We start from the raw sequence: 27,697 nt of genomic DNA, 5'->3' as shown, positions 1-27,697 counted from the left end.
AGTTCTCATCATTTTTTTTAGGAATAAAGTCAATTTTAAATAAATACTTCTATTTGTTATTTTCAAATGAGATATTTATTTCATAAGAATTTTTTTTATGTTAATTATATTCTAGAATAAGAGTATAATAATTACTTTTAATGTGATATAAAGTAAAAGAAAATATGAAAAAATATATTTTATTTTTTTATAAAATTATCTTAAAAATTCTTTGATTGATATAAATAGACTGATGAGATAGCTATCAAGAGTAAATTAGTAATTGTGCGTGGTATAAGATATAATTATGATTAATAGTATTTATATTCTAGAATAGAGTTATTATAATATTTAGCTGTTATTTTAAAATAAGGAGTTGTACTTTATAATATAAAAAAAAGTTAATCCTGAAGTGAACCGGGCTGAATTACTCTAAATAATAATAATAATAATAAGAATTTTTACATAATTGCGGGTGAAAACGTATAAAGTAGCATAATTATCACTGCATTATCTAAAATATCATAATTAATAAAAAAATATTGTACTATTTCAAACAATCTATTAGTTAAATCGAATTAACTACAATTAAAATTAGTATTAAATTAAAAAAGACCAGTTTACCTTAGTATAAATTGTTTAAAATAATTAAAAAAAAACTACCTAATATTGAATTCAATGTTATCGTACAAAGAAAAATATCTTTTTTAATCCAAGATTAAAAATTATTGATAAATATTTTACACTCTAACTTTAAAAAAGAATAATATTTTAGTTATTTACATACATTTGTTTAATTTTAACATCAATCTGCTAAGAATTTGTTCAAAATCCTGTCTGCAGGGTTTACAGAATCATGATCTTCCTTATTGGGCCTCCCTCTTTGGCTGCTCGGTTTACATATTCTGCTAGGAAGTATGCTAACTACTGGCTACTTAACAATGCAATGACCTTACTTTCAGAATTGAGGGTTTTTTTTTGAATAAATTTCTCTTCTTCAATAAACTGATATGACTTTTTAAGTTCGAAGATCTATGATTATGTTAAGCGGACTCGGATTCGCGTCCGAACTGGATAGTGAGTTGGATATAGTTCGGATCCTATTACACCCCAGCCGCCAAATTATCCGCCGTCAAATCTGTGAGCCTCCGTCTTCTTTTCCCCAAATGTTTTGATGCCTCGTTGCAACGCAAGAATTTGGTTTCATCTTCAGATTTATTCACATATTTTGGCTTTGCAGCATAATAAGTTGAGCTCGTGAGTATATAACATTCTTTGACCCATCGAATAATTAGGAGATTTAGAACAACCCGTGAATGCATATTCTATAAGGCTATAGGCTGATACATGACAATGCTTGATTTCATGTTAATTTATTTCCAAATTTACTGGTCAATGGTTGAGGGTTCTATAATTCTATGTGTTCCTTTTTATATTCGATGTTCTTTTCATCTCAAAGTAATTATTTTCCTTTCTTTTCTTTTTCTTTGGGTTGCTAGGGTTTATCAGAAGCTCCCTTCAGTTTGCCCTTGGGATTTCCTGCTTCATGTATTCTACTGTTTGACATATGCTAGCTCTGAATGCTTATTGGGGATGAATGCTGCAAAATTGCTTCTTCTTTAGCATACTACTTGCCTCTGTTTTTCCTATTGGTTGATGTTTAAGTGTGCAGAAGAAGATATTGTCATGACTGTTTTGATCTTTTGAAAGAAGTATGAAGAAGATAGATTGCAACTCATATGTCTTATATTTTGTTTCCACGCAAATTCGCGCGATGCCAACATATGAAAAAGAGGGATTTTGTCAATTCTTTTGGAGTTTTTTCTTCAATTTGTTCTTTAACTGACCCCATTTTTTCCTAGTAAATTAGGAGATAATCATGATGATGCAAGAGGATAATTAGTCATGATGTCAAATGGCTAGTTTGATAACAATGTAAGCATATCATTGTTCTATTAAGCACAACTATGAATCAATAACTCATGGAAAATAAGATCTTTTCTTCCTATTATCCCAAATTGTTGGCATTAGCAAAACCAAACAATAGAAGGACTTAACAGAAAAGCTTCATGGCTAGTTGACAAGTAGAAACTGATTAGTAGTCCTAAAGCAGTATTTGCCACTTGTACATAAATGAAATTGCTTACGAAAGTTTTGTGCAGCATTTTGTAATGGTCTTTACTGCTGTCATGTTGTAAAACATTTTCAGTGGCTGTCCCTTGTATGTTTCTAGTATTTCCATGCTCTTTTACTGTACGATGATGTACAGCATATTAATTTAGTTTTAATTTTAATCATTTCATATTTTGATTCTATTGGTTCAATTGTCTTAGTCTTCGTCTCTCTGTGTGTCAGTCACTTCTTCTGTTTATCGGTAAAAGCTATTGCTAGATTTTATTCCCAGTTCATTAAACCTACTATGACAAAGCCTTGCTAATGGAGAGGGAGATGCTTCTCCCATGTGTTTAAAGAGCTTATTAAATCTCAGGTTTGGTTCAAGCGACACTCTAGAAATTAATGTAACACTAGGTATTATGTCCAAAAATTCCAAAAATTTTGATGACTTCGAAAGTAGAGAGTTCATAAATTGATCATACTTATTTTTGCAAGTTATATTTCCTTTACCTCCAGAAGTTCTGATCTATGGTGAAAAGCATTTTATTTCCTGAACTTTATATGATGACAAACATATGATATGAGCTGCTGTCTCAGTCTCATGGGGCTAGATTGCGGAAAATATGCAGCCTTGTACTTCTGTGCATTCTTACTGCCCTTTAAGATCCATATGGAGAAATGAAGGTATAAAATTTCATTGCTCTTGTTTCCAGACTTTGTACACTAGCACTGCTGTCATGTTAGACCTTTTATCTCATTAAATAGTCATACAATGTGCTCTGTCAACATTCTGCTAGATGGGTGAGAGAGAGTGAAAAGATAGTCATATAATGCTCTGTTGTCTCTATAATTATTAGAGGAATAGAGTTGGCCTCTGCAAAGCATGTAGGAGTTACACGTCATTCTAATAGAGGTTCCATTCTGACATATTTTAGCTTCCATAGCTAGCATTATTTGTTTACCTTTATGCTTGTTATTATTGATTCTGAGAACCATGGGAGTAATCTGGTACATACTGTTTCTAATATGACGATAGTTCAAACAGTTTCTTAGGATAACAACAATAAGAAAGAAACAATAACTGTGAACAGTAGATTTTTCAAGTTAGATTTCTATTCCACTCTATATTGATTATTGAATACTCCTAGCCTAGTCCTTGGCTTTTCTTTTAGCTGAAACATTTGTTTGCCTGTTCTGAATCATTCTTAGTTCCACATTTTGCTTATTCCTTTTTTTTTTTCCAGTTTACTAGCTTGTCTGTAGATTATACTGTTGCATTCAGTATTATGCACAGCGAATAGTGTTTGAAACAATGTAATATAATTTCACATGTTGTCCCTTATTATCTGTTTGTTTTGTAGCAAGATAGCGTACCAATCCAATGGGGATCCACCTATATTACCTTAATCCAGAAGAAGGTTTGATTCTAAGTGCTAATGATCTCTGGCCTATTTCTTTGTGTAATTCTTGTTATAAAGTCATAGCTGAAATTCTTATCAACAGTGATTCTACCTACTATAAAGATTACTAGACTTTGCATGGAGAAGGCCAAATGATTCTACCTAACATAAGGATTATCACTCTTCCCTAACTTTGCCATCCTTATGAATGGTTCGCCATAAGAAGGGTGTCAACTAGGCAGGGAGACCACCTTTCAGACTTTCACCTTATTGGTATGATGCTCCAAGATGCTATCTGCTGTATTTAGTAGTAAGGCCGAATTGATGGGCTTCCCCTCTTGGTTACAATTTAGGTCCTGGGAGCAGAGGTATTACCTCAGATAGCATGCTTGGGACATATTTCTAAGGTTCATATCCTGATGATTCTGAGTTCCGACACTGTCTGATTACACTGGAAGAAAAGGAACAAAGATGCGCTTAGTGGTAACAAAACTATTGCTGTCATCGTAACCAGGGATTAGCTATGCATTATATTATACCAAAGAAGTTTTGTGTAGCAGTGTCTCAAAGTACCCTAATGCTGAAACCTTGCAGATCATAGCAGGAGGGGATAAGATCACTCTAACAGTTCCTTTGACCAGAAAGACTAGAATTTTTATATAGGATGGTAATTACAGCCTAATTGGCACTTGACTGTCTATTCTGAGGACTTGACAACAAATAAAACATTGAATTATAATGTGGAAAATAGACTAACAGAGAGTTTCTTATCTTGGGAAAGTGGATCAATAAGCTTGATGAAAATTTGGATGGAGAAAAGGGACCATACAAACATGTCTATTCCGAACTATATGTCATAGCCGTAGGATCCTTAGGTAGTTTTTTTCTCTAATCATCTCTATCTTGTGTAAGATTTGTGAATCAGGAAGCTAAGCTGCCCTAGAAGATTAGAAAGATGAGAATTATAAAACTATATATTGCATATCAGCAACATAACTGCAATGCCATCTTGTGTTAGATTTGTCTAAACAGTGTGACCTTTGTGTACCTGAACTGCCCTAGAAAAGAGTCTCAAGTCTATTATTCTATTTAGACATGATTTACTTGATGAGCCACTTTCTAACAGCTTAATCCCATCTTTATATTCATGTGACATATTATCTAAAACCTTGAGATTTCCAAGAGATGTTGAGTTCAAACCTCTTCTATATCCTCAAAGCCCATATTTCTATTCATGTGCCATGTGGAGCACCGGGACATGTTTATTTTAATGTGCTTTACAGGAGGCAGTTGAGAAGTGCGCAGGTATGATATCTACGAAGCACATTTTCTAATTCACAGTACCGACAATCGAAGATTCCTCTTTCACTTCTACCAAATTACACTTTAGGCTGATGAAAGCCAATTTCAGTTTCAATGTATATAGTTAAATCAAAGATCCTCTATTTTGTTCCAACGTCATTTCAGACGGAGTGCCCGACAACATGAAGCAACTTGACATTTACAACTTTTGTTAGTCCAAAAGAACTCGCATCTGGACAGCATTGAAGAAGAAAGAAAGTTAATAGTAGCATCAGGAGTATCTGCTCAAGGATCTCCTCAAAGACTTTATACCTGGTGATAGAAGAAAATAGAAGAGAAAGTAATGAAAATTTTAGACCAGAATAGAGGAGAAAGGTATAGAAAGGGAGAGAAAAAATAGCCTCTAAGGGATAGTTTTTCTTTCTTTCTCTCACTTTTCTCCTGTATTCAAACAAGAGGAGAGAAAATTCTCTTTTTCTATCTTTTCCCTTTTTCTCTCAGTCTCTTGGTGGAGGTGGGAGGTTGGTCATATTTAGAGCGACAACGAATGAGAGTTAGTTGTGGGAGGCCATAAAGCAAGAGTAAAGACTTGTTGGTGAATCCCTATCAATTTTAGTGTTTGTTGGGTACCCATTTAGTTGTATAAATGTTGTAGTGCTGCAGACTAATGAAGGTGGCTTGTAGAGTGGAGCCACTGGTGGTGACTTCATGAAGCCTCCCTACTTTAAATGTATTGGCACATTTTTTGCATTCTATGATGTTGAATGACATATTTATAACCAGATTTAATGGATAATGATGATGTGCGACTGTGGAGTTAACTCTTGAAATTGATGTTAACTCACATACCTAAATAATTATGGTAGGTGGATCAGATACCGGAGACAAGTGGTGTTTCAGTGAGAATAACATGTAGTTATCAGTATATCTAGTAGTTGTTAAGATTTCCAAGTTGGATTACCTTCTTTTGAGCATGTAATTGTCTTCTATTTTCGAGAGTTTGATCATTGTTTATACTTTATTTTGAACAGCCAATTTGTCCTCGCCAATTTTATCTTCTTTCTTGTGTTTACTTTTAATTATTCGCGGTTGATTTTGATTCGATTACTTAGAACATCATGACAGATCTTGTTTGATTATCACAAAAAATTTGTACATGGGAGACCTAGAGATCATTGCTACAATTGTTGAAGTAATCATTTGCTTGGAATTAACATCAGAGAATTTGTTAATAGCCAACAAGAATGATCCAACTGGAAAGGGGATAGCAAAAAAAAAAAAAAAAAAAAAAGGTAAAAGAGAGAATAATTGGGACTATTTCAAGTTACATCCCAAGTAGAGGAACAAGGGAAACAATTACTGTTAGCTGTTAGGTCCTTCTTCCCGGGACCAGAGACTCTTAAAAGTAGAACCGACCACACTTTAGATTTGAGATCACATTAGATCTAAGATTAGATACACTTGGTCATAGCCCGTACTGGTCCATCAACTAGCTAGATCTCCCTTTCCTTTTCCTTTCTTTCTTTCTTCCTTGTTGCTCTCATCAACCATGTGTGATATGTCGCCCTTTTCCTTCTCCTTCCAAGCTAAGGATGCACAAAATTTGTCGAAAAATTCAGGTGATCTGACGCGCAAATCTTGCGAAGATAGCCCTAATCCGCACCTTTAGCGTATTCGGGTCCTGTCCGATCCGTGACGGTCGGCCGAATCTATTTAGTGTGTACTATCCAATTGGGAGGCAACACTAAGTCCTCCTGTAGCCTAAAGTTTGGGACCTCTTCGTTTGAGTTCTGCAGCCTTTTTGGGACCGTAATTAACTCAATTGTTCCCATACTTGCTATGTAGCAGCTAATGGCATATCTTTTTTACTAGCAGCTTGCTTCGTTGATTGAGTAGCTTTTACTATTTTCTTTTACAAGGTATTCTCAAAATCATAGGATATACGTATTAATTAGAGAGATCATTGTGCACCTGTGATACTAGATCTAGTGATCATATACAATTTGGGTTCTTCATGTATATATAATATATATGCCTGGTGAATTAAGATCCAGTTTTTGATAATTAATTGTGAAGGGTAAACTATATATGAGCTCATGATCTTCTTCTTCTTCTTTACAATTCATACAGTATCCCGTTACGTAGCGTGTATCGCCCTGTAATTAATAGTCATCCATTAACCTACATGAATGGATGGATCCTCCTCTTTCAATGACTTCTCCCCCTTTCCTTTCCATCTTTTATTTATTTTTATTTTTATTTTTTAAATTTTGGTCTTCCTTTCTCTCTTGGTCCATGCACGGCTGAGAGAGACTCGCAGAGCATCTGGCCAAAAGGGAGAAATAGCGACCAATGTCCCTTTTAGAAAGGTTTGTGGGACTAATCCAAAGGACGACGACGACGACGACGACGACCACAGCAATAGAATGTGCCACCCCCTCCCTCTCCCTCTCCCTCTCCCTCTCCCTCTCCCACCTTGCCTTTGCTTACTTAGGCATCATCCCGAGCATTTATACCAACTTATCCATTTAAACCATCGAATCCTTCTCCAAGCTCGGGCGGGCGGGCGGGCGGGGAATCTCCCACTCCCGCCGTAGGATCGAGGATTCCCCCTCCCCTCGATCTCTTCGTGGCGTCATGCTACGTGGCCATGTCGTCCTCCGCCACGTGGCTGTTAACGTACCCGTCCATCCATCCATCTACATGCATGCACAGTGGTGGGAGGAGGAGGAGGAGGGCATATCTGAATAGAAAGGAAGACAGGGAGTGGTAGCGTAGGATATATGTATATAAAATCGGAAGGAAAAGAGAGCGGAAAGAGGGAAAGGAATGGAATCTGGGGCTTTGCCTTTCCTCCCTCTTCTCTCCTCCCTCCTCCTTCCTCCTCGCCTTTAGAGGCTTAGAGACAGCTTACAACAGCGAGCCAATCGATTTGAGAGAGAGAGAGAGAGAGAGAAGGACAGAGAATAAAATAATTTAAAAATATGGAGGAGAGACAGAAGCTTAGTAGGTGTCCAAAAAGTAGCTAGAGACAGAGAGGGGACAGAGGATATTTGTGGTGGGATGGCGTCAGTGGGCATCGCAGCCAAGTAATTGGTGCAAGTTCCCAAGAATATGTTTTGGGATATTATTTGTGATATGAATCTGTTAATAACCACAAAAAGAGAAATTCTCATTTTATTATGGAATAAGCATAAATTTATTTTAGTACACTAAAATCTATTCTAGTATAATAATTAAATAATAATTTATCTTAATATTAGTTACATAATATTTATTTATTCTCTATTACTCTTTCATCTAATACTTCATAAAATATCACTTTAATAAACTTTTATTTTAATCATTCTCTCCGTCTTTCTCCTCTCTAGGTGTCTCTCTCCACACTTTTAAGTATTTTGATCATTTATAATAATATATTATATCACTTATCATATTGTATTAAATATACTATATACTAATTTACAATCATATATCATAATAATGTATAAATTATTTTATGCTAGTTAAGAAATTAATATAGCTAAATTAGTTTAGAAGCTATTCCTCAATCAAACACGCCATCTTAGAAGATTATCTATATTAAAGACATGATATATGTCATTGATATGTTACTTAATAGTTAATAGTTTTGAGTTAATTTGGTTATCTAACATGATATTAGTGTTATTTTTCATCAAAATGTTGTGAATTCAAAACACAATAGCTTATGTTTATTTCTTAATTGTTAATAGCTTAAGTTTTTTGAATCAATTGATTATTTAGCAAGTTATAGATAAGAGTATTCTATTAGAGGACACTCATCAAATATAGGATTGGAGAATTACAGACCTGCACTTAAAAGACAAGAGAGAGCACAAGACCTTCATCGTATGTAGGCGTTTTTCTTTTGTTTTTGTTTTCTAGAGCTAATAATATATTTTCATGAATTACAATGTAATGTAAGAGATCGAGTAATACATGCATCAATTAATGCTCTAAAAAAGTAAGCAGCTTTAGGGGAGGGGAATAATTAAGCAAAGAGGAGGGCATAAAGCTAAGTGGCTGACAGGAGGAGGGAAAAATAGACAATATTATTATAAAAGGTGGAAAGCAAAGATATGGTGGAGGCATTGGTGGTGGGAGGGCCCCTGGATGGCGATAAAGGGAATTCTCGCAAGTGAGTGTGGAGTTGGGGCTACAACTGATCAAATTTATTCAAAAATTAAAAGGAAATAATTCTCTCTCTCCTCTCTCCTCCCTCCTCTCCTACAAATAGCCACCCATTGGCCTTCCTCACTAGTCATCACTACCCAATTCACATCTCAATTGTGGTAGAAACCCAAATCCATATACAAGGTGAGCAGGAGATAGGAGAGAACCAAAGTTGATACATCAGCTTACTTCTCTCTCTACCTCTCTGTCTCTACCCCTCTGAGTTCTCTCTCTCTCTCTCTCTCTCTCTCTCTCTCTCACACACACACAATTAGTATTTGTTTGGAAGGAAAGATGTCGGTGGCTGTGTGCAGGAGTTCAGCCGCGCCGTTCCAATTGCCCAACTGGTTGGCTCCACCTGAGGAACGCAAGCCGGCTGATACCCCGGCGATCCACGACGACGACGATGACGAACGGCCTGGGCAATTTGACATATGGAGTTCGATCCAATCCCAGAATGCGGCGAAGGCGCCGCCGGTGCCCGACGTCCCGCCGCAGCCTTACGTCCACCCACTCCTCCGGCGGTCTTTGAGTCTCCTGAGCCAGAAGAGCCTCGAGATCTGCACCGAGAGCCTCGGCTCCGAGACGGGGTCGGATGACTTCTCCGATGACATGAGCTACTGCTTGCCCGAGAAGGTGGCGGTCGAGACCGAGGTGGTGACGATCGGGGCGGTGTCTTGCTATCGGGAGGTCCGGCAGGATAGGAAGGAGCTGGTGGCGGTGAACTACCACTGCTCGGCGAGCAGGCGGTCGCCGCAGAGGTCGTTCCCCCCGCCGCTCCCGTCCATCTCCCGGCGCGACGGGCCATGCTTCCAGATGAGGCCGCACCGTCGCGACGGCCGCCTCGTCGTCGAGGCGATCTCCGTCCCTTCGCATAATTACCTCCACGCCCGCCGCCAGGACGGCCGCCTCTGCCTCTCCTTTGTCGACGCCACCGCCCGCGAGCCAACCGCGGAATCGGACGCAAATGAATCTCCTGAGATTGTTGAGAAACAAGCAAGCCATGAAGATAGTCAGAAATTGCCACAAGAGGAAGAAGTAGAGGTAGAAGCAGAGGAAGAGGAAGTGGGGGAGGAGGAGGAGGAGGAGGAAATGGAGGAAGAGGAAGAAGAAGAAGTGGAAGTTGTAGACAGGGGAACTATAGTAGAAGTGAAGGTGAGCACCCAGCCCCAGCAGCAGAGTGGCGCTGCGGCGGCGGCGAAGGTGCACCGGTCGTCGCTCGTGATCAACAAGTTCGTCGGCGGCACTCCGCTCATCGGCCAAGCAGCGTGGGCCCCCAAACGCACGGCGTCCTCGACAACCACGGCGGCCGCTGCTGCGGTGGCGGCCTCAGCCCTCAGCGCGACCGGGTTAGTGTTCGACGGGCAGAGCACGGCTGCGGCGGCCGCGACGGAGAACAAACTGCTGTTCACGGCCAAACGGCGGGACAAGGAGGAGCTGCTCCACCACATGCAGCGGTGCAGCCAGCTGCGCCGACCATTATTCATATGGGAGCCCTGTTGCATTGCCACCTCATCCTGAGAGCTTAATCAGTAGTAACTATTTTTAGTAGTTATTATTTATAAGTCCTGGCCGACCCTATCAATCATTTGATGTCAAATCCATGCAGATACTATTAGCTACTAAATTATTGTGACTTATGTCACCCAATAAGTAATCCTCCTTCCATCTTGTATCCCTTAAGCCTTTGCTGTAGCTGCTGCTGCTGGCCTTTTTGATAACACATCGCTGCATGTGTTGTTCTTTTGACCATCTAGTGTCACACTTCCAATCAGTGGCTGTTGCTGGCTGCTTCTTCTTCTTCTTCTTCTTCTTCTTCTTCTGTTTTTTTTAATATTGATGCCCAATATTATTGTTATCTATGTGATTGTTGGATTATATATATATCAAATCCTCTCTCTTCTTTTTAATATATAGCCAACTTCTAGCTTATTGCAATTTTACTTCATGCATCCATGACTGTGCTTGGGACCCAAACTACAAATGTATCCATTTGTTGAAAAGATTATGTTCGGCACTCTAATCTGGTATGAGCTCATAATTTGGCTTGTAGTACATGAATAGCAGCAGGGTGGAATAAATATCGAACCATGAACAATCTGGCTCGATAAGGTTGTGCGTCAGTCAATCAATGCTCAAAGTAGCTACTCATGCAAGTAAAGGGTGTGGATCGATCCGTCCATCGATGTGTCATCCTTTGGATCAGAAGCAAACCCCCCAACCCACAAGTGGGTCAATCATTGGCCGGCCTTGCACCGCTACAACACGCATAAATTGCATCTGCCCCATTTCTAACATTTTCACCGCCCCATTTTTTTATTCATTCCGCTAACAATAGCTCAACGTTTCTTGTTCTTTATTCTGTTGTCAATTTATGTCAATTCTTTTGAATTTATCCAATCGCATATAATTATATGAATGGCTGCATGAGTTTCCTACGTGCATGATAGGTTCAATATTTAAACCATTAATAGTTTTTTTTTTAAATAATAAAACGAACTCGCTCGCAGACACTGCTTACGTTATTCGAGCTAAAGCAGCATCGGATTTGGAAAATCCATTTACAAAAAAAGAAAAGAAAAAGAAGTGGTTTCTTGTAAGTTAAATTCACTATACATGTACCACTTCTTTCGGAATGGCATATGTAATAGTTTATGTATACTTTAAATAGTGGGAATTATAGGTCAATGGGTATTGAATCCTTATGCAATCAGATAAAAGCCCTTAGACTTCTCAGTTAGTGCTTATTGATTTGGAGGTCCTATCTTTTTGGGTGGAGTTTGTTTCCTTTTACTCTTACGTCAATGGTCGTCAATGAAATACTTATAACATGGACCGATTCATTAATTACATTACCAAAGGAGAAAAGAGAGAGAGCAATAAGCTGCATGCATCCTCCAAGTCAAGGGAATATGTAAATGAATGACAGAGATTGCATGGCAAATAAGGAAGTTTGCGTAGGAACTAAGGCATTGCTTTCCCTTGGCATGCATGCTTAGCAAGACAGCAGCAGAACAATGATGCTGACCTACTTATAATACTAGATTCTTAGAAGCAAGAATGGGTAAGTGCGAATCTCTTGGCTTTCATTTAGTGCAGCTAGCCCACCCATTAGCATGCAATGGTAGTAATAATAATAATAATAATAATAATAGGGTTGAGACAAGGCAAAGACGAGCACAAAGGCAAAGAGCAAAAGTAAAGGTAATTAAAGACAAAGGCCAAGGAGGATCCATCAAGAGTGGAAAAAGTCCTCCCCTCTAAACTAGGAAAAAAAGAAGAAAAGAAAGCTAGACCTGACCAATTACCACAGTTATTGGGTCCTACTAACCATGACAAAGGTGGTCGTAGGGTTGATCCCCCTGCGCAATATGTAATAAGAGAATATCCGCGAATATTTTTCTTTAAAAAAGTGGTGGCCAATATCATGCATACGTGGATTTTCTTTAAATTAAAAGGTTGTTTAATATCATATTAGAACTTTGTTTTTCTAGAGGTCATGAATTTAAACCGTACCTATTTGTATCTTAAAGGTATAATATGCACCGACGATTGATTGTTGCATGACATCTTTAAAAAAAAAAAAAGAGAGAGAAAGAAAACAGAAGAATCTTAAAACTCAAATCTACTAAAGATTCTTTTAAATATAACACGTCCAAGTTATAGTAAACTACCTACAAATTGGATTGCAGATAATCCACCCAACTTAGCACTTACCAATATACAATACAATCACCACTACTAGGCTTTCATAATCTTTTCAACAACAAAAAAAAAAAAAAAAAAAAAAAAAAAAAAAAAAACTAGGCTTTCATGATGGTAGATAACAACTTTGCCCCCCTCTTCAAGCCCTTATTCCTCCACCTGTTTGATAAAATAAACAAGGCACATAGGGAAAAGTTTGACCTATAAAGAGGTGAATTAATGGAAGTGGACCTAGCTGCCTAAGCTTGTGGGTGTGGTGAGGGGGGAGGATCTCTTGGCTGTGGCTGGTCTGCACCATGTCATGGGGAGCACTGTGAAGCTAGCAAAATTAAGGCCACCATCATCCATTTATGTGGATGGATGATAGGAGATGAGCATTTCCTTAAATTTTATTATTGAGTTTGTGAAGCTTAGTAAGATGTAGATGGATCGAGGGGGATTGGGACATGTACCGCATTGTGTTTGATCTCGTCATCATCATCAATGGCTGCATGTACTTTTCAGCCACCAAAACACCACAATTATAAATACACCACTAGAGAGCCACCACCGTCCCAAATACTTTAAATCAGTTTGAATTTAATATAATAACGTTAGAATATTATTTATTTATTTTTTAAAAAGGAAGGGTGATATATTTTAAAAATTAGCTACTATCACCGATATAAAAAGTTCTCTTAAAGTCGAAGACCAAGAATAAAAACAACTCAATTGAAAAATGATCATTTGACGTAGACCCATACCTAAGGGGTCTAATCCTAATTCGTAAGCTAGTTGGCATCTTAATTAGTCTCCCTAAAGATGTGTTTAATTTTATAATTATAAAAATTGTGAGTTAGAATATTAACGGCACAAGATGCCTTTATAACTCCTTTGACCATGTTGACCAATAATAGCTAATCCAACTTGATCCATGCATCAACGATGGCTTTTAGTAGAGCGAAAGAGAAGAGCCTTCTTTATCACCACCGTTTTCGATATAAGAACAAAGTTATAATGACCACAGTGAACCTTTGCAAGATAAGGGATTCCATTAGCATGTCAATTACAAAGCCCACTCATCCAACTTCACCCCGGATCATGGATAAATCGTCTGTATTCACCTTAAATCACCCAGGTGGTGGTGATTCCCAATGAATGAGTTGATTAGAGGAGCTGAGATTTGTATGACTGATATAAAAGGTTCATAAAATATTTATTTGTAAGGTTCAAAGAGCAGGTTCACACCTCTCTAAGTATTTCCTTTCACCCCTCAAGCAGAGGCTATTTCTAAACTTCCACAATTATCAAAGGATCAAAGCAAGCAGCTAGGTTTTTGATTGATCCTGCAAGCCCTCTCTTTCATGCAGCCAGAAATTATTATCCTATAATTTTCTAAGCCCCCTTTCACTTGTAGAATAGAGATAATCTTATTCTGTTATAGTAATTAAATAACAACTTCATTTCTTCCGGTATACTAATAAATCACTCTCTCATCTTTTAATAATAATTCATAATTACTATATTGCACGTAGATTATATATTATTTAATTATATATCACCTCAGCTATAGTCGAAAATTTTTCTCTCTTATCTTGAAGAGCAATCATGTTATATAAATATATTATGATATTAGCACTGTCACACATTGTATAGTTATGCACTACCACGCATTGTATATCTTATGTTCACATTATCACACATTACATTACTATATGTCTGCGCTGCAACACACTATATGACTATATGTTTGCACTGCCATACAATATATGTATGCACTGTCATGTATTTATAAGTTTGCATTTGTCCTAATGTGGATATACGAAGCATTTTAACTCCACATTTGTAATAAAAATATATTATAATTTTAGAAAATATATATTATTACTATTACTTTATATCCAATCAAGAATATTTTAATCATTTGATATAAAGCATCACAAATTCTCAATACAAAATTATTATTTTTTAATATTTTCATTTCAATTTTATGTTATTTCAAATATAATTATTTACACCTTATACTATACTAGTGAACTAAATATTATAATAACTTATACTAGTAGTATTATTATTATTATTTTTAATATTAAAAATTAGAATACTTATGTTATAGGCTTTATTCCACAAATATAAGAGGCTTAAAAATTAAGACACAGATAAAGACACGATTTTCTTACAAAATCACACAGGAGTAATAGCGTGAAAGAATGTGCCCATGTTAAAATAATAAATGAGTGTATCTACCTTACTGTTTTAACTCTCTTTAGTAAATGGGTCATTTTAGTGTTTATTATCTATTTTTTATTTTTAACTTCATTTATAACCGGATTATGACCTGATTAATTTATTTATACTTGAATTCATTACTAGGCCAGATGGTCCGGCCCAACGAGTTTAAATTTGAATTCGAAACCGGGAACCCAACCCAGTCCGCATCGATGTTTCGAAACACGATCCTGGTACGCGCCACCTCCTCCTCCTCCTCCGCCTCTCCTTCTTCTTCTTCTTCTTCTTCTTCTTCTTCCTCCTCCTCCTCCTCCTCTCCCTTCTTCCTCATTCATCTCGCCCTCTCCTCCCCTTCCTCCTCTTCTCTCTCCATCGAGATCGAAACGCTCTGCTGGAAGCTCTCTCGCCAATGGAGTCTCTCCTGCCTCTTCCGATCCCCTGACATCCTCATCGTCTATCAGGTCCAATTCCCCTTCCATCAACACCATTACGAAATCTCCAACCCATTCGCTCTTAAAACTCTGTTCTCGTTCATCGCAGAAGCCTCAGTTTGACACCGTTGCTCGCGTTGTGGAGGAGTTCGCCAAGGCCCTGCCCTCCATTACTGTGAGTCGTTTCCGGTTCCAACGCCCTTTACTTGTTTGTGTTTTTGCCAATGTAAGGGAGACGTTGGAAAGGCGGTTTTGATGTACGCAGGTTGGAGCGGAAGAAGAGGTGGAGTCGGCGTCGCTGATTGCCAAAGCGGTCGAGTGCGGGCTGAGGTCTGTTATGCTCGACTGCAACTGGAGATGCGTCGGAAAGAATATTTTTGTTGATTCGAATTTTTCTTGCAGCGAGGAGAGGACTCATGTTGGGGCGGTTAATGTGGTAAGCTCTTTTGTTTAGTTTTTAGATCAAGGGAATGATGTAATGAATGCACCTTTCTGTGATGTCATAGTTCATACGGAGGATTAAATTAAGTATTCATCTGTATACAAGCATATCAAGAGCAATATACAACAAGGAATTCATCCTTCCAAATTGCATAGTTCCATGTTCAGCAATTCCATCATTTTTGTTGTTAACAAAGTTACTTTGCTATTAACATTCCTTTTTCAATTTTGACATAATTGCAGCAAGTACAATCAGAAATTAATGATGCTTTTGTCTTTCTTGTATCCCCTGATGTACTCAGATTCAACAGGCATAAGGTATCAATTTCCCTTAATCCTTCTGACAAACGGATAGCAGATGGTTATTTTAAGCTGTCTTATTTTTTATCCTAGATTGCAGATTTGGTTGGATCCAAAATGATGGCAAGACTTAACAATGACGAGGAAGTGATTCTGAAGGACTTCAACTTTCTGACATCGTGCACAATTCTTCCTTCACTGCATGAAGGACATGTGACAGGTATATGACCTCACTTCTTTCGCTATGATATCTCTGCACGTTTAACTGGATAGTTAAACTTCACTACCTGGGTTTAAGAAATTACTTTTCCATTTTGACAGGATTAAGTAAAGTACTTCCTTATTGTGAGAATATTAACAAACTGGAAGAGCTTTGGTCATACAAGGTGATGATGAATAATGCTATGACCCAGAGCTTTTCCAAATTCTCCATTAATCTTCCCCATATGGGCCTATTTATTGCACTCGTTTCATAGCCAATCAACTGAGTTTATAGTCGACCTTCTTGTATATTTTCTGTATTTCGGCCAATGGATCTTCTTGTAAAATTCATTTACCTGCAGCATGGCCTAGAATTGCATAGCGATTACTTCGTTGCTGTCCAACTTGCTTATGGAGGCTGCACAAACAAAGAATGGTTGTTACTAATTTTTTTCAGGAATCATCCTTATGCATATAATAATAAAAGATTCATTTATATATGTCTTTCATTTAATTACTTCCCCATCTCTGCCTAGATAGGTTTCCATCTTCTTTTGTTCTTCAAGGTTCAGGGCTCTCTCCAGCTCCACAAACAACCAGAGTCTTAAAGGCTGTGTCAACTTTTGAGTCTTTTATGAAACTTCTTGGAGGTTAGGCATGCTCTGGTCATTCAACATATTTCTCTCTGCCTCTGGATGCACATAGTTACTTACTTACTCACACATTAACATACAAAGAACTTTATGCAACATTTTCATGCTAATGATGCTCATTTATTTGCTTGCATGCTGTTATTTCAGTTTTGTATAGATTTAGGCCATAAGATGTTTAACTTCTTTGATGGTTCCATAATTAGTTTTCTCCTAAATGCAGATTGGGATTTCTTTAGTAGTGGCATCTTGACCATTAAGGTAAATATTGGATGTGCTATGCAGAAATAATTTCAAATGCTATAGTCGATTTTAATCTTTTTCCTTCCATGATGATCTATCGACTTATAGGAAATACATCTAACATTTATGGACTTCCAGTCTGGTTCAAGTTATCTTCAGTCCAGAAATTTCTTTTCCAGTCCTCTTTGAAAGAGTTGCTTGGGTATCAATGTAATGATGTCTTTTATATGTGATTATATACATAAACTTGTAATTCTCTGATAATGAAAAGCAGCGTATTTGCATAAGCAAATTACTTATTTGACCAGTTCCTTGATTTGATAAGTTTATGCTTTTGATGTTGTGTAGAACTCTATGTGTTGCGATTGTGTGGCCAATGACATTGTAGGATAACATACTACTTTGTCATGCTGCAGGAAATATCATCACTTGCTAATGGTGCAGGACTGCCTACTTGGAAGAAGGTCACAAGTACTTATTGCATCAGAAGAAGTACTAGCGCTCCTGATAGTCAAGATCTTACTCACACAAGTTTTATTCACAATGACCTTCTATTAGCTCTGGGTAACTTTACATTAAAGAGTGCCTTATTCCTGGTCTATGCTTTTGGCATTTTTAATGGACCTTTTTGTCTTTAACCTGGCTAGACTTTCGCACCCCAAAGCCAGCCTTGGGATATAGTTTTGGTGACAAAGCATCAGCGCTTTCTAAAATTCCAGAATCTGCTATGTCTCTAAGAGAGGTCAATGAAGAAAATACAAAAGAATTCATCAGTAGTATTTCTGAAATAGAGACAACTTTTGCATCCAAGCTGCTCACAGTGAAGCTTGGACCAGTTACTGAAAGCAATATTTCAGGTAATATTTTTCCCTATTTTTTTTGTTTCCTTTGTTCTAATGTTCAATAAAAATTATGTAAGCAGTTAAATCCAGTAGACGTTTTGATTCTGCAAATCCCTCTGAATAATGCTATCATAGTTGTTCTCTTCATGTCACATGCAACCTCTACGATGATAACTGAATGACATTCTTTTTTGAGTTTTATGGTTGGCTCTTCTATGGACATTCTTTGAGAAAGTCTTAAGTGACTTAAATGCAATAAAGATAATGCTTCTTCTTGCAGATATAGGAGTAGAACAGACTACATTGCCTACATTTACCAAAAATGAGATGAAGGATATGCAAAAAAGTGTAAAATCTCCAAGTAAATATTATTTTATCACTGTTATTAATATTAAATTCATAGGATGATAGGAATATTATGTCTTCCTTTATGTTTAATCTATGCAAATTCAGGATCTGCAGATGGTGACATTTTCATTAGAGAGAAACACTTTACTGGAAATTCCACATATGTAAGTGCCAGTCCGAAATAATTGCTCCAGAATTTCTTCCATTCATGAATAAAGTAACAACAAAATATAGTAGCTCTCTGAGGAGAGAGTTCAAGATTCGTTGCTGACTACTCCCAACTTTCCTGCATTTTCAATACTATATAACATTCTTTACCAGATATTGAACTGTAAGCTACTAAGATGTTAATTGATCTCGTACATGAGCTTAATAATGAACAATCTCCACCAAAAATCCAGATTGGAGCGAAGGAAGAAACTTTAACACAGGGACAAGGGGTCCATATGGAATCTGTAGGATGTTGATCCATAACTGAATGATAATTTATTGGTTCATAAGCACAGAAAATAACACTGTCCTTGTTAGGGTTCTGCAATCTCACGATGGAGGATGAAAACAGATGAGTGCACAGAAGGTACCATGTTGCTGAACCTACTATACAACACTCTATAACTATATAGATGTGGCTTAAATTCTGACATTTCACTTTACCGCTTTATACAGAGCCAGATTCAGGTGTTTCGAGGAAGAGAAACCTCAGCAGTAAAAAGAAGATATGTGTACCTCCCAACTTTTTTCCTCTATGCGCCATTAGCTTCATGGAATAAGTTTGTTGATTAGATGGTTATAAAAAGAGGGGGCGTCCTTGTGCATGAGGCTATTGCCAATGTGGTGTTTAGGGAGAAGATTTACATAGGTTTAACACTAAGAGGTTATTTCTATTACTTGAACCCAAGACCTCTAGAATGTTAGGGGTAAGCTTTACCATCACATAGAGTGGCACCCTCTTGTTGATTAGACTGTTATGGGAATTAATATACTTTTAATAAAGAGAAAGTGCCATGTTAATCCAGTTTTAAGATGTGCAATGTAGTGAGTTGGATACATGGCATGATATTTTAGCTTGGTATCTGGGTGGATTACTTAGCAGAATTTAACTAAACGGGTGGCATGAAATTTGTTCTAGGCTTGGCATCTGAGTGGGTTAGTCTAAGATATTGTCCAACATTTTATTCCAATGCACAGGGTGCCTAGGTCTACAGAAGTTGTTGCTAAGAAGTTACCTAGGTCTATTCCGGAGAGAAGATGTGTATACTGTGTAGGTCTTTTACTAAGAGGTTATTTCTGTTATTTGAACCCAAGATCTCTTGAATATAAGGGCTTGTTTGGTTTGAGTTCAGGGAGGGTCTGTGAAATAGTTTAGGGACCCATTACCTGGTTTAGTAACTAAATATTTTTTATTTATTTTTTATGCCTAACCAAGTTCAGTCTTCAATAAATTAAGAGTAAGAAATGAGGCTAACCAATTAAGTTTGTTATTTCTGTTATTTGAACCCAAGATCTCTTGAATGTAAGGGCTTATTTGGTTTGAGTTTAGAGAGGGTCCTTGAAATAGTTTAGGGACCCATAACCTAGTTTAGTAATTAAATATTTTTTTATTCTTTTTATACCTAACCAAGTTCAGTCTTTAATAAATTAAGAGTAAGGAACGAGACTAACTAATTAAGTTCGAGACTTAGCCTCAAACCAAATAAGACTCTAATTTCTCATTCCACTACCTTGATGTAGGATAATTGAGATCGAATCCTGTTGGTGCCAATCTAAGTGGAGCTTGTTTGGTTTGATGTTAAGCTCAGAACTTGATTAGTTGATTTTTTTAATCTTAATTTTTTGGAGAGTGAACTTGGTTAGGTATAAAAATGATAAACAAATATTTAGTTATTGAACTAGGTTAAAAGGTCTCTGAACTCAAACCAAACGAGCTCTAAAGGAATAGCTTTACCATGATATAAAGTTGTGACACCCTCTTGTTGATTAGACTGTTTTTAAAAATAATATACTTTTAACAAAGAGAAAGTTGTTAGGAGAAGGTGGTAGAAAACTTAAGAGAAGAAGATTGTTCTCTTGATACTTAACACAAGATGAATTAGATAAAAATTTTAAACCTTTTTACTTCACTTGCATACCAATACATATGATAAGACCATATATATATAGTGGTTTACCTAACTCTTAGTTATACTACATGACTCTTTCTTATACTTTGATTTCCATCATCTAGAGAACACAAAAAAATTTTAAAGATATAGAGAAGATTAAGAGTAACCTCAAAACCAAAGCACAAATATTCTTGATTACTATACTAGCCAACTGATTTAATTGACTAGTCAAATGGGCTAGCATAATATTCCAACATTCTCCTCTTAAGTTAGACCATTTCTATACTGAGCTTCTTCTTCAATTTTGAAGGTGTCCATCTTGAGAGCTTTGGTGAATATGTCTGCTAATTAATCTTGAGTCTTGCAATACTTGACCTCGATCACACGACCTTTAACCAATTCTCGAATGAAATGATACCTAACTCGAATATGCTTGTTTCTACTATGGAATACCAGGATCTTTGTTAGGGCAATTGTTAATTTGTTATCACAAAATAAATCTGTATCTTTTTGTTGTGGATGCTTAAGTTCTTCCAAAATCCACCTTAGCCATAACGTTTGAGAACTAGTAAATGACAAGGAAATACACTCCACTTCTATGGTAGAGAGAGCAACAATATCTTGCTTCTTTGAAGATCATGAGATTGTACTAAAGCCGACATTGAAAACATAGCCAAAAATACTCTTGCTATAGTCGGCGCTTCCACTCCAATCATTGTCATAATAGCCAATTAAACATAAATTGTTAGTACTTTTGTAAGTAATACCTCCATCCAAGATATTGCTAATATATTTTAAAATTCTTTTTTCAACATTTCAATGACATCTCCTTGGTGTTTCCATGAATTTCTTCAAAAGACTAACAAAGTATAAAATATCTGGTCTTGTATCTGTTAAGTACATGAGACTACTAATAATGCTTCTATAAAGAGTAGCATCAACAAGTTTATTATCATCTTGCTTGCTTAATTTCAAGCCAACCTTTATAGATGTGCTTATAAGTGGAGACTCTGATGATGAAGACATTGAAGACGACGTGGAAGAAGAAGATGGGGACATAGGTGGAGTTCTTTCGTTTTCTCTATGATCACCACTTTGACTTTCTTCTTCGCCTGTAAGAATAGAATATTTGTTTTTCTCTTTTCCATCCCACCCTTAAGATTCTTCTTCATTAAATTTATATCTCCACTCACAATAACTTTCTTAGTAAGGGGATTAAAGAGTTTATAAGCTTTGGACCTTTCATTATAGCCTATAAAAAAAATATTTTTCAGATTTATCATCCAATTTCTTTTTTTTTTTTCATCGGAGACATGCACATAAGCAATGCTTCCAAAATCCTTCAAGTGAGCAACACAAAGTTAGTGCCGACTCCAAGCTTCTTGAGGCGTCATGTCATGCACATTTTTATAAGTTGCAATTCAAATGATAGACGACACATGCAACGACTTCGACCTAAAATATATTAAGCATCTCTTTAGCCTTTAGCATAATTTTATCAAACTCCATAATTGTTCAGTTTTACTTTTTCACCACCCTATTTTGTTGTGGTATGTAGCGGATAGTAACTTAATATTTTATGCCATGCTCTTTGAAAAAGAAAGATAAAATTTTGTGAATTATGTTCACCTCCTTAGTCGGAACTCAAAGTTTTTAAAATATGTTCACTTTGCTTTTTGACCAATACTTTGAATTCTTTAACTTGTTCAACACATCTCTCTTTTCTTTAAGAAAATAAATTCACGTGTTTCTGCTATAATTATCAATGAAGGTACAGAAATAACGATTATCTCCAATGAATGTTGTGTGCATATGGCCACATTGATCGGTATGAACAAGCTCAAGAGGTTTGGATGCCCTCTAAGCTTTTCCATTTGGAAAAGAGTCCCGGTGATGCTTTCCAAGTGCACACTCTTTATATACTTGATCATATTGATAAATATTTGGCATGCCTTGTACCATATATTTCTTGCACATGTGAAAAAGAGAGTTAAAACTCAAATAGACATACCGGAGATGTCAAAGCTATGACTCGTCCTTTATGATAGTGTCGAAGCATGGAAGAACTTCACTTTGCATCTTTAAGGGAAACATCTTATTTAATGTCATCTTTATTTTGGCTATAAGAATATTGTTCTTGTTCTTAATCTGACACGTGTCTTCCTTGAAGAGAACATCATGATCCTTAAAAAGAAGTTGTTCAACACTCAAAATATTTTGCTTAAGGCTTAGAATATAGAATACATTAGTAATGCGCTCGACACTTTTCTTTGTTTTGACAAGAATGTTACCACTTCTTTTGACCGGTAGCTTGTTGTCATCGCTGATGTGAACCTCACTTTGAATAGATTCATCCAAAGTGGCAAAAGCACATTTATTCCCTATCATGTGGTTATCACAATTACTATCAAAATATCAAATATCATTAATAATATCTTCTTGTATATTATAAACAAAAAAGAACCATCCTCCTTTTGATCACTTTCTTGAGCATTGTTTGCATCTTTATTTTTCGCATCGACAATCCTTTTTTTGCTCATTTTTTTTATGTAATCATATTTATCACAATGATGACATTGGGCGTCTGCATACCGTCCTCGTCCTCTACCTCTACTTCTAGTTGAAGTAGATGAGAATGTATTGTTATTTTTATTTTCTTGGCCTCTTCCACCATTACTTTTATCTTTCCTATGATCAAAATGCCGTCTTCCTTTTCTTTTAGAACCTTCTCTCAATGAAACTTGAGATATTGATTCATATGATGTTCACGGGATTGAAGTGATCCCAATAAACTTTCAATGGAGAGAGTAGATAAATCTTTAGATTCTTCAATGTCAACAACAATATGCTCATACTTTCTAGTTAAACTTCTAAGAATTTTTTTAACTACTTTTTGGTCTGAAATTTTCTCACCATTATTCCTTAATTGGTTGACGATAGAGATTACCCGATTGAAGTTGTCTTCAACTACTTCAGAGTCCTTCATGTGAAGAGTGTCATTCACTTAAAAGAGTTTGAAGCCGCACCATCTTCACATTCTCCTCTCCTTTGTAGGTCACTTTGAGTGTATCCCACGCTTCTTTCGCCGTCGACACGATGGAGATTCGTTCAAAGATTGCCTCGTCCACTGCTTGATAAATAAAGAACAATGCATTATTGTCCTTTTTACCAGTCTTTTTCAATTCATTGAGTTATTATAGGATGAGTGTCATCATGTTTTACGACTCAACATAGAGATTCTATATGATATCTCATAGATCTTGGGATCTATAGAGAACCTTCATTTGGATATTCTATTGGTTGTAATTCTTTTCGATGAAGAAAGTTGAGGTTGCAACAAGTTATTGGAAGCCATTATATTTAAGAAAAACTAGCTCTGATACTAGTTTGTTAGAAAGTGGTAGAAAACTTAAGAGAAGATTGTTCTCTTGATACTTAACACAAGATGAAGTAGATAAAATTTTAAACTTTTTTACTTTACTTGAATACTAATATATAAAATAAGATCATATATATGTAGTGATTTACATGACTCGTAGTTATACTACATAACTTTTAGTTATCATATATAACTTTTTGATTTTCATCATCGAGAGAACATAAAAGAATACTATTTTTTAAAGACATAGAGAAGACTAAAAGTCACCTTAAAACCAAAGCACAAATATTCTTAATTTCTACACTAGCTAATTAATTTAATTGACTAGTCAAATGGGCTAGCTTAATATTCCAACAAAAGTACCATAATGATCCAGTTATAAGATGCACAATTTTGTGAGTTGGATTCCACGGCATGATAGTTGAGTAGGAAGTGCAGTCGGGAGAAATTAACTAAACTGGTGGCATAAAATGTGATCCAAGCTTGGCATCTATGTGGATTAGTTTCACATATTACCTAGCATGTTATTTCCAATGCACAAGGTGCCATGTAGAGCTAAATATAAGTTTCAACTTATTCTGGTCGGCTGTATTGCACTGGGCTACCTAGTTGTGCATTTGTATACATCCTCGATGTTTTTTTTGAGTTGATATTAGATAATCTATGAGAAATCTGACTTATCAGTAACAGTGAGTTGATTGATGCAGCTTCTCAATAATAACAAGTTTTCACTAGCTGTCTGTTTAGTAGTGTGACCTTCGTTACTTTAGGAGTCAAGTTTGGTGAGGAAATTGTCAATACTCACCATGTACATACGGAAAATACAAGTGTGAATCTCTACGTAATTTGTAGAGTTGTATCTATTTATTTATTAGGACTGGGCATTTTTGAAGGGTCTTCAATAATGGTTTGCTTGTTGCGCAAGTAGGGCTGGGGGCATGAGCTAGGGTGACATTTTGTTGTCCTAGTAAAATTCTTATTTGTCGTACGAGACTCTGTTTAGTTTGAGACTAAGCTCCGAATTTAATTAGTTAGTTTTGTTTCTTAGTCTTAATTTTTTAAAAAGTAAACTTAATTAGATATTAAAAAAATAAAAATAAAAATATATTTAGTTACTGAATCAGTTTAGGAGTTTCTAAACGAGTTTAGGAGGGGACCCTAAACTCAAAAGCAAACATGGCCTAATTGCTTTGCATAGATACATATATTATGATTATGGAGATTGCTTAGTTCTGGTAACGATAGTGTTTCAAACTGTCAATGAGCAAACCATATAAAGGGACATATTATGTTGGATCCGCATAGCCAGTAGATAGATGCTAGACAATTTAAATCTCCTGAAAGCTAATTTGAAATGTTCTGAAGATATCTGTTCATTGCATTAAAAAGAGATACTAAATATATGATTTCTCAACAATAGAAGAAAAGATCTCTCCTGAGTTCTGAATAATACTTTTATGTATAATGACAGCTCATCCATAGTTACCATGTCAGTGTAAGGCTTTGAATTTGTAAAAGGCGGCAGTAAATATATAGTTGTTGATAAATGTCGACACGTTTACTACTTACATCATTACATATTTGAAAGAAACGTGAGGTGTCTAGACTCTAAAGGAGCATAAATTATTATATATTTGTGTATCATTAGCTTTTAGACATCTGCTGACTTTAGAAGAGGATAAACTCATAAATGGACATGATCAGATTCTGAATTTTCTATGAACTCATGTACCTTGTTTTTTGGTAATCACTCTCTGTGTTAGGGTGCTTCAGGTGTAGCAATGTAAGATGATGCATTTTTACTACCAAGTATACTAGAATCTTGCGATCCATTTTCTTGTAACTTCACAGTAAAGAAGAAATGCCTGAGGGCTCAATGAAGATAAGCAAGAAACAACACGTAGAGGAAGAGTTAGCTGCAAAGGTAAAATCTCCAGATTTCTTTTGAACATTGTCTGCTAATTTGAACTCGTGAAAAATGTTTCTTTTGGTTTCTTTCAGGTTATAGCTCATCATAAAGAAGGCAAGCTACAAACCCTTACTGTTGCAGATCTAAAATGTTTTCTCACCAGCAAGAAGGCAAAGGTGAGAGGAAAGAAGGAGGATCTTCTCAGCCGAGTAAGTGCCTTGCTTGCTTGATACTCTTTGATCTACTCCATCGGTGTTTGACTCTGTTAAGCTGTAACTAGAATGGATTTTCCTTGTATACCCAAGATTATGTATCAACTTTGTTGCTATGAATGAACGCTATGGTTCCTTTCACAGTAAATTAGTGCTGCTTTACTGTTAATCCACTATATCACTATCTTACACTGTTTTCACTTAATTTATCAATGTTGTTATTACCCGTGATTCACACCAACAGATGGTGATCTACGACACTTGGACAAGTAAGTTGACTCAAACTTCTTTTCCTACATGAACTCGGGGCATGACATAGTTCAGCACAGCAATGCCCATTGTTTTGCCTTTTTGTCCCCCCTCTCAAACCACCAAATTATATCGCAATAGCAGGCCGCTGATGGGAAGTGCCTTTGTTCTGGATGCATGAAAGCAACTACTCCATGCATGGGAAGTGGCTTAGTATTTTGCGGCAAATTATATCATTGAATTTCATATCATTGTTAGACAGTTCTCTTAGAGTGAGTTATTCTCGTGTTGCTCCAGTTCCCTTCATAGATTTCTTAAGTGGAATAAGATTGCATTCATCTCTGAGATGATAATTTATATGGAGTGGGCGTTTATATACTGCGCCGCATTTGGGCGATATCCTCTCTTCCTCAATATTCCAAATGTCAATTTGGAGGTGGCAATACTTTCTCTATTAAGTTTTGCTATATAATTAATGGCAAATGATGATGACATCTGCCTCTTACCTTCAGGAAATTGGGAAGTTGCTGCACTTGCCAAATTTAAAATATTCAATTGCCTGCTGCTGCTTGCTTATACGCAGGAGCGTTTACCAAGAAAATATAAAAGAATCTGCAGACGAAGGAATCTAAATAGCATTATATGCTTTTCTAACGGTGAATCACTTAACTACTACTCGCATTGTTAGTTTTCTAGATTTATTTGCAAATCCCACATGACAAGAGCGAAGGCATAGATTGCAGGAGGAAATTAGAAGACTAATCCAGTGAAAATTCGATCATTTTGTTCAACCAAGAAAACTAACCAGAACCCCAACAAATAGGACCACCAAATTTTGCAGATCGAAGAATAATATATTTTAATCAAAGGTTTTTTTTTTATCAACAAATGAATGAGATTATTACGTGCATGTCGATATAGAGTTTAGAAGGATAATTAATGTACCAAAGAGATGCACATGGTCTTAAGCGTAATGCAGTTAATTCCACTTAATTAAAGCACGCCATGTACCTACACCTTAAGCCAGAAAACGTACATAAAATCATAGGGTCTAAGTATGTTTAGTTAGTAAATTGAGAAGCATACAGAGTAAAAGAGAAGGCGAGGGATGGTAGGAAAAGGACAGTCCTCCCTCTCTTAAAGACATGGCAATATGGCATCCATTAACATTTACATCTACCCACAACTCCTGCCAGTCGAGTCAGGCCTCCAACATTGGCCCCTTTACCAAATGGAATCTAATCCACGAGTACAGACCTCCTCATATATATACATATAGACATCTAAGTGTAATTAACAAAGTTGGTGGCCTCAGATTAAAAGATCAATGAATCACACCCTGCCCTAGAAGTACATCCACAGTTATGAAATGAAAGCACTTAAAACCTCTCAAGGTGTCTAACATGTCAAACACTCTATTTGCAATGGAACACCTCCTTTCCTGTCAGTATGTCAGTTATCCATTATGGCCCACCATGCACATGCAA

The 27,697-nt window shown here is 36.5% G+C and overlaps 2 protein-coding genes and 2 long non-coding RNA genes across 4 annotated transcripts; all 4 read left to right on the top strand.

The window, feature by feature from the left end:
- The first annotated feature begins 955 nt into the window (after positions 1–955).
- Positions 956–5,566, top strand: LOC140785510 (uncharacterized). Its single transcript, XR_012108471.1, has 2 exons — positions 956–1,119; positions 3,456–5,566. It is a non-coding gene; the product is annotated as an uncharacterized lncRNA (long non-coding RNA).
- Positions 5,567–8,848: 3,282 nt separating this feature from the next.
- LOC140787616 (uncharacterized) lies at positions 8,849–10,902 on the top strand. Its single transcript, XM_073136624.1, has one exon. It carries the CDS (start codon positions 9,285–9,287, stop codon positions 10,509–10,511), a length of 1,227 nt encoding a protein of 408 aa, XP_072992725.1. The 5' UTR covers positions 8,849–9,284; the 3' UTR covers positions 10,512–10,902.
- A 4,213-nt stretch (positions 10,903–15,115) lies between these two features.
- Positions 15,116–17,985, top strand: LOC140787740 (uncharacterized). Its single transcript, XM_073136834.1, has 9 exons — positions 15,116–15,364; positions 15,444–15,509; positions 15,600–15,770; positions 16,019–16,093; positions 16,169–16,295; positions 16,397–16,461; positions 17,150–17,187; positions 17,586–17,733; positions 17,817–17,985. The coding sequence occupies exons 1-7, from the start codon at positions 15,116–15,118 to the stop codon at positions 17,177–17,179; spliced, it is 783 nt and encodes a 260-aa protein (XP_072992935.1). The 3' UTR covers positions 17,180–17,187; positions 17,586–17,733; positions 17,817–17,985.
- A 7,573-nt stretch (positions 17,986–25,558) lies between these two features.
- LOC140787138 (uncharacterized) lies at positions 25,559–26,109 on the top strand. The gene is made up of 2 exons (XR_012108759.1): positions 25,559–25,764; positions 25,842–26,109. It is a non-coding gene; the product is annotated as an uncharacterized lncRNA (long non-coding RNA).
- Positions 26,110–27,697: the final 1,588 nt, after the last annotated feature.

This window comes from Typha latifolia, chromosome 4 (genome assembly GCF_019914945.1).
Source record: "Typha latifolia isolate L0001 chromosome 4, TyphaL0001v2, whole genome shotgun sequence".
Lineage (NCBI taxonomy): Eukaryota > Viridiplantae > Streptophyta > Magnoliopsida > Poales > Typhaceae > Typha > Typha latifolia.
This window is presented reverse-complemented; position numbering and strand designations above follow the sequence as displayed.

What these genes read in the sequence shown, in the direction of transcription:
- LOC140787616 (XM_073136624.1), top strand. Translation starts at nt 9,285, where the DNA reads ATGTCGGTGGCTGTGTGCAGGAGTTCAGCCGCGCCGTTCCAATTGCCC.
- LOC140787740 (XM_073136834.1), top strand. Translation starts at nt 15,116, where the DNA reads ATGTTTCGAAACACGATCCTGGTACGCGCCACCTCCTCCTCCTCCTCC. An exon ending in TCAGATTCAACAGGCATAAG is followed by an intron (nt 16,094 to 16,168) that starts GTATCAATTTCC and finishes TTTTTATCCTAG; the next exon opens with ATTGCAGATTTGGTTGGATC. An exon ending in AAGAGCTTTGGTCATACAAG is followed by an intron (nt 16,462 to 17,149) that starts GTGATGATGAAT and finishes TCCTAAATGCAG; the next exon opens with ATTGGGATTTCTTTAGTAGT.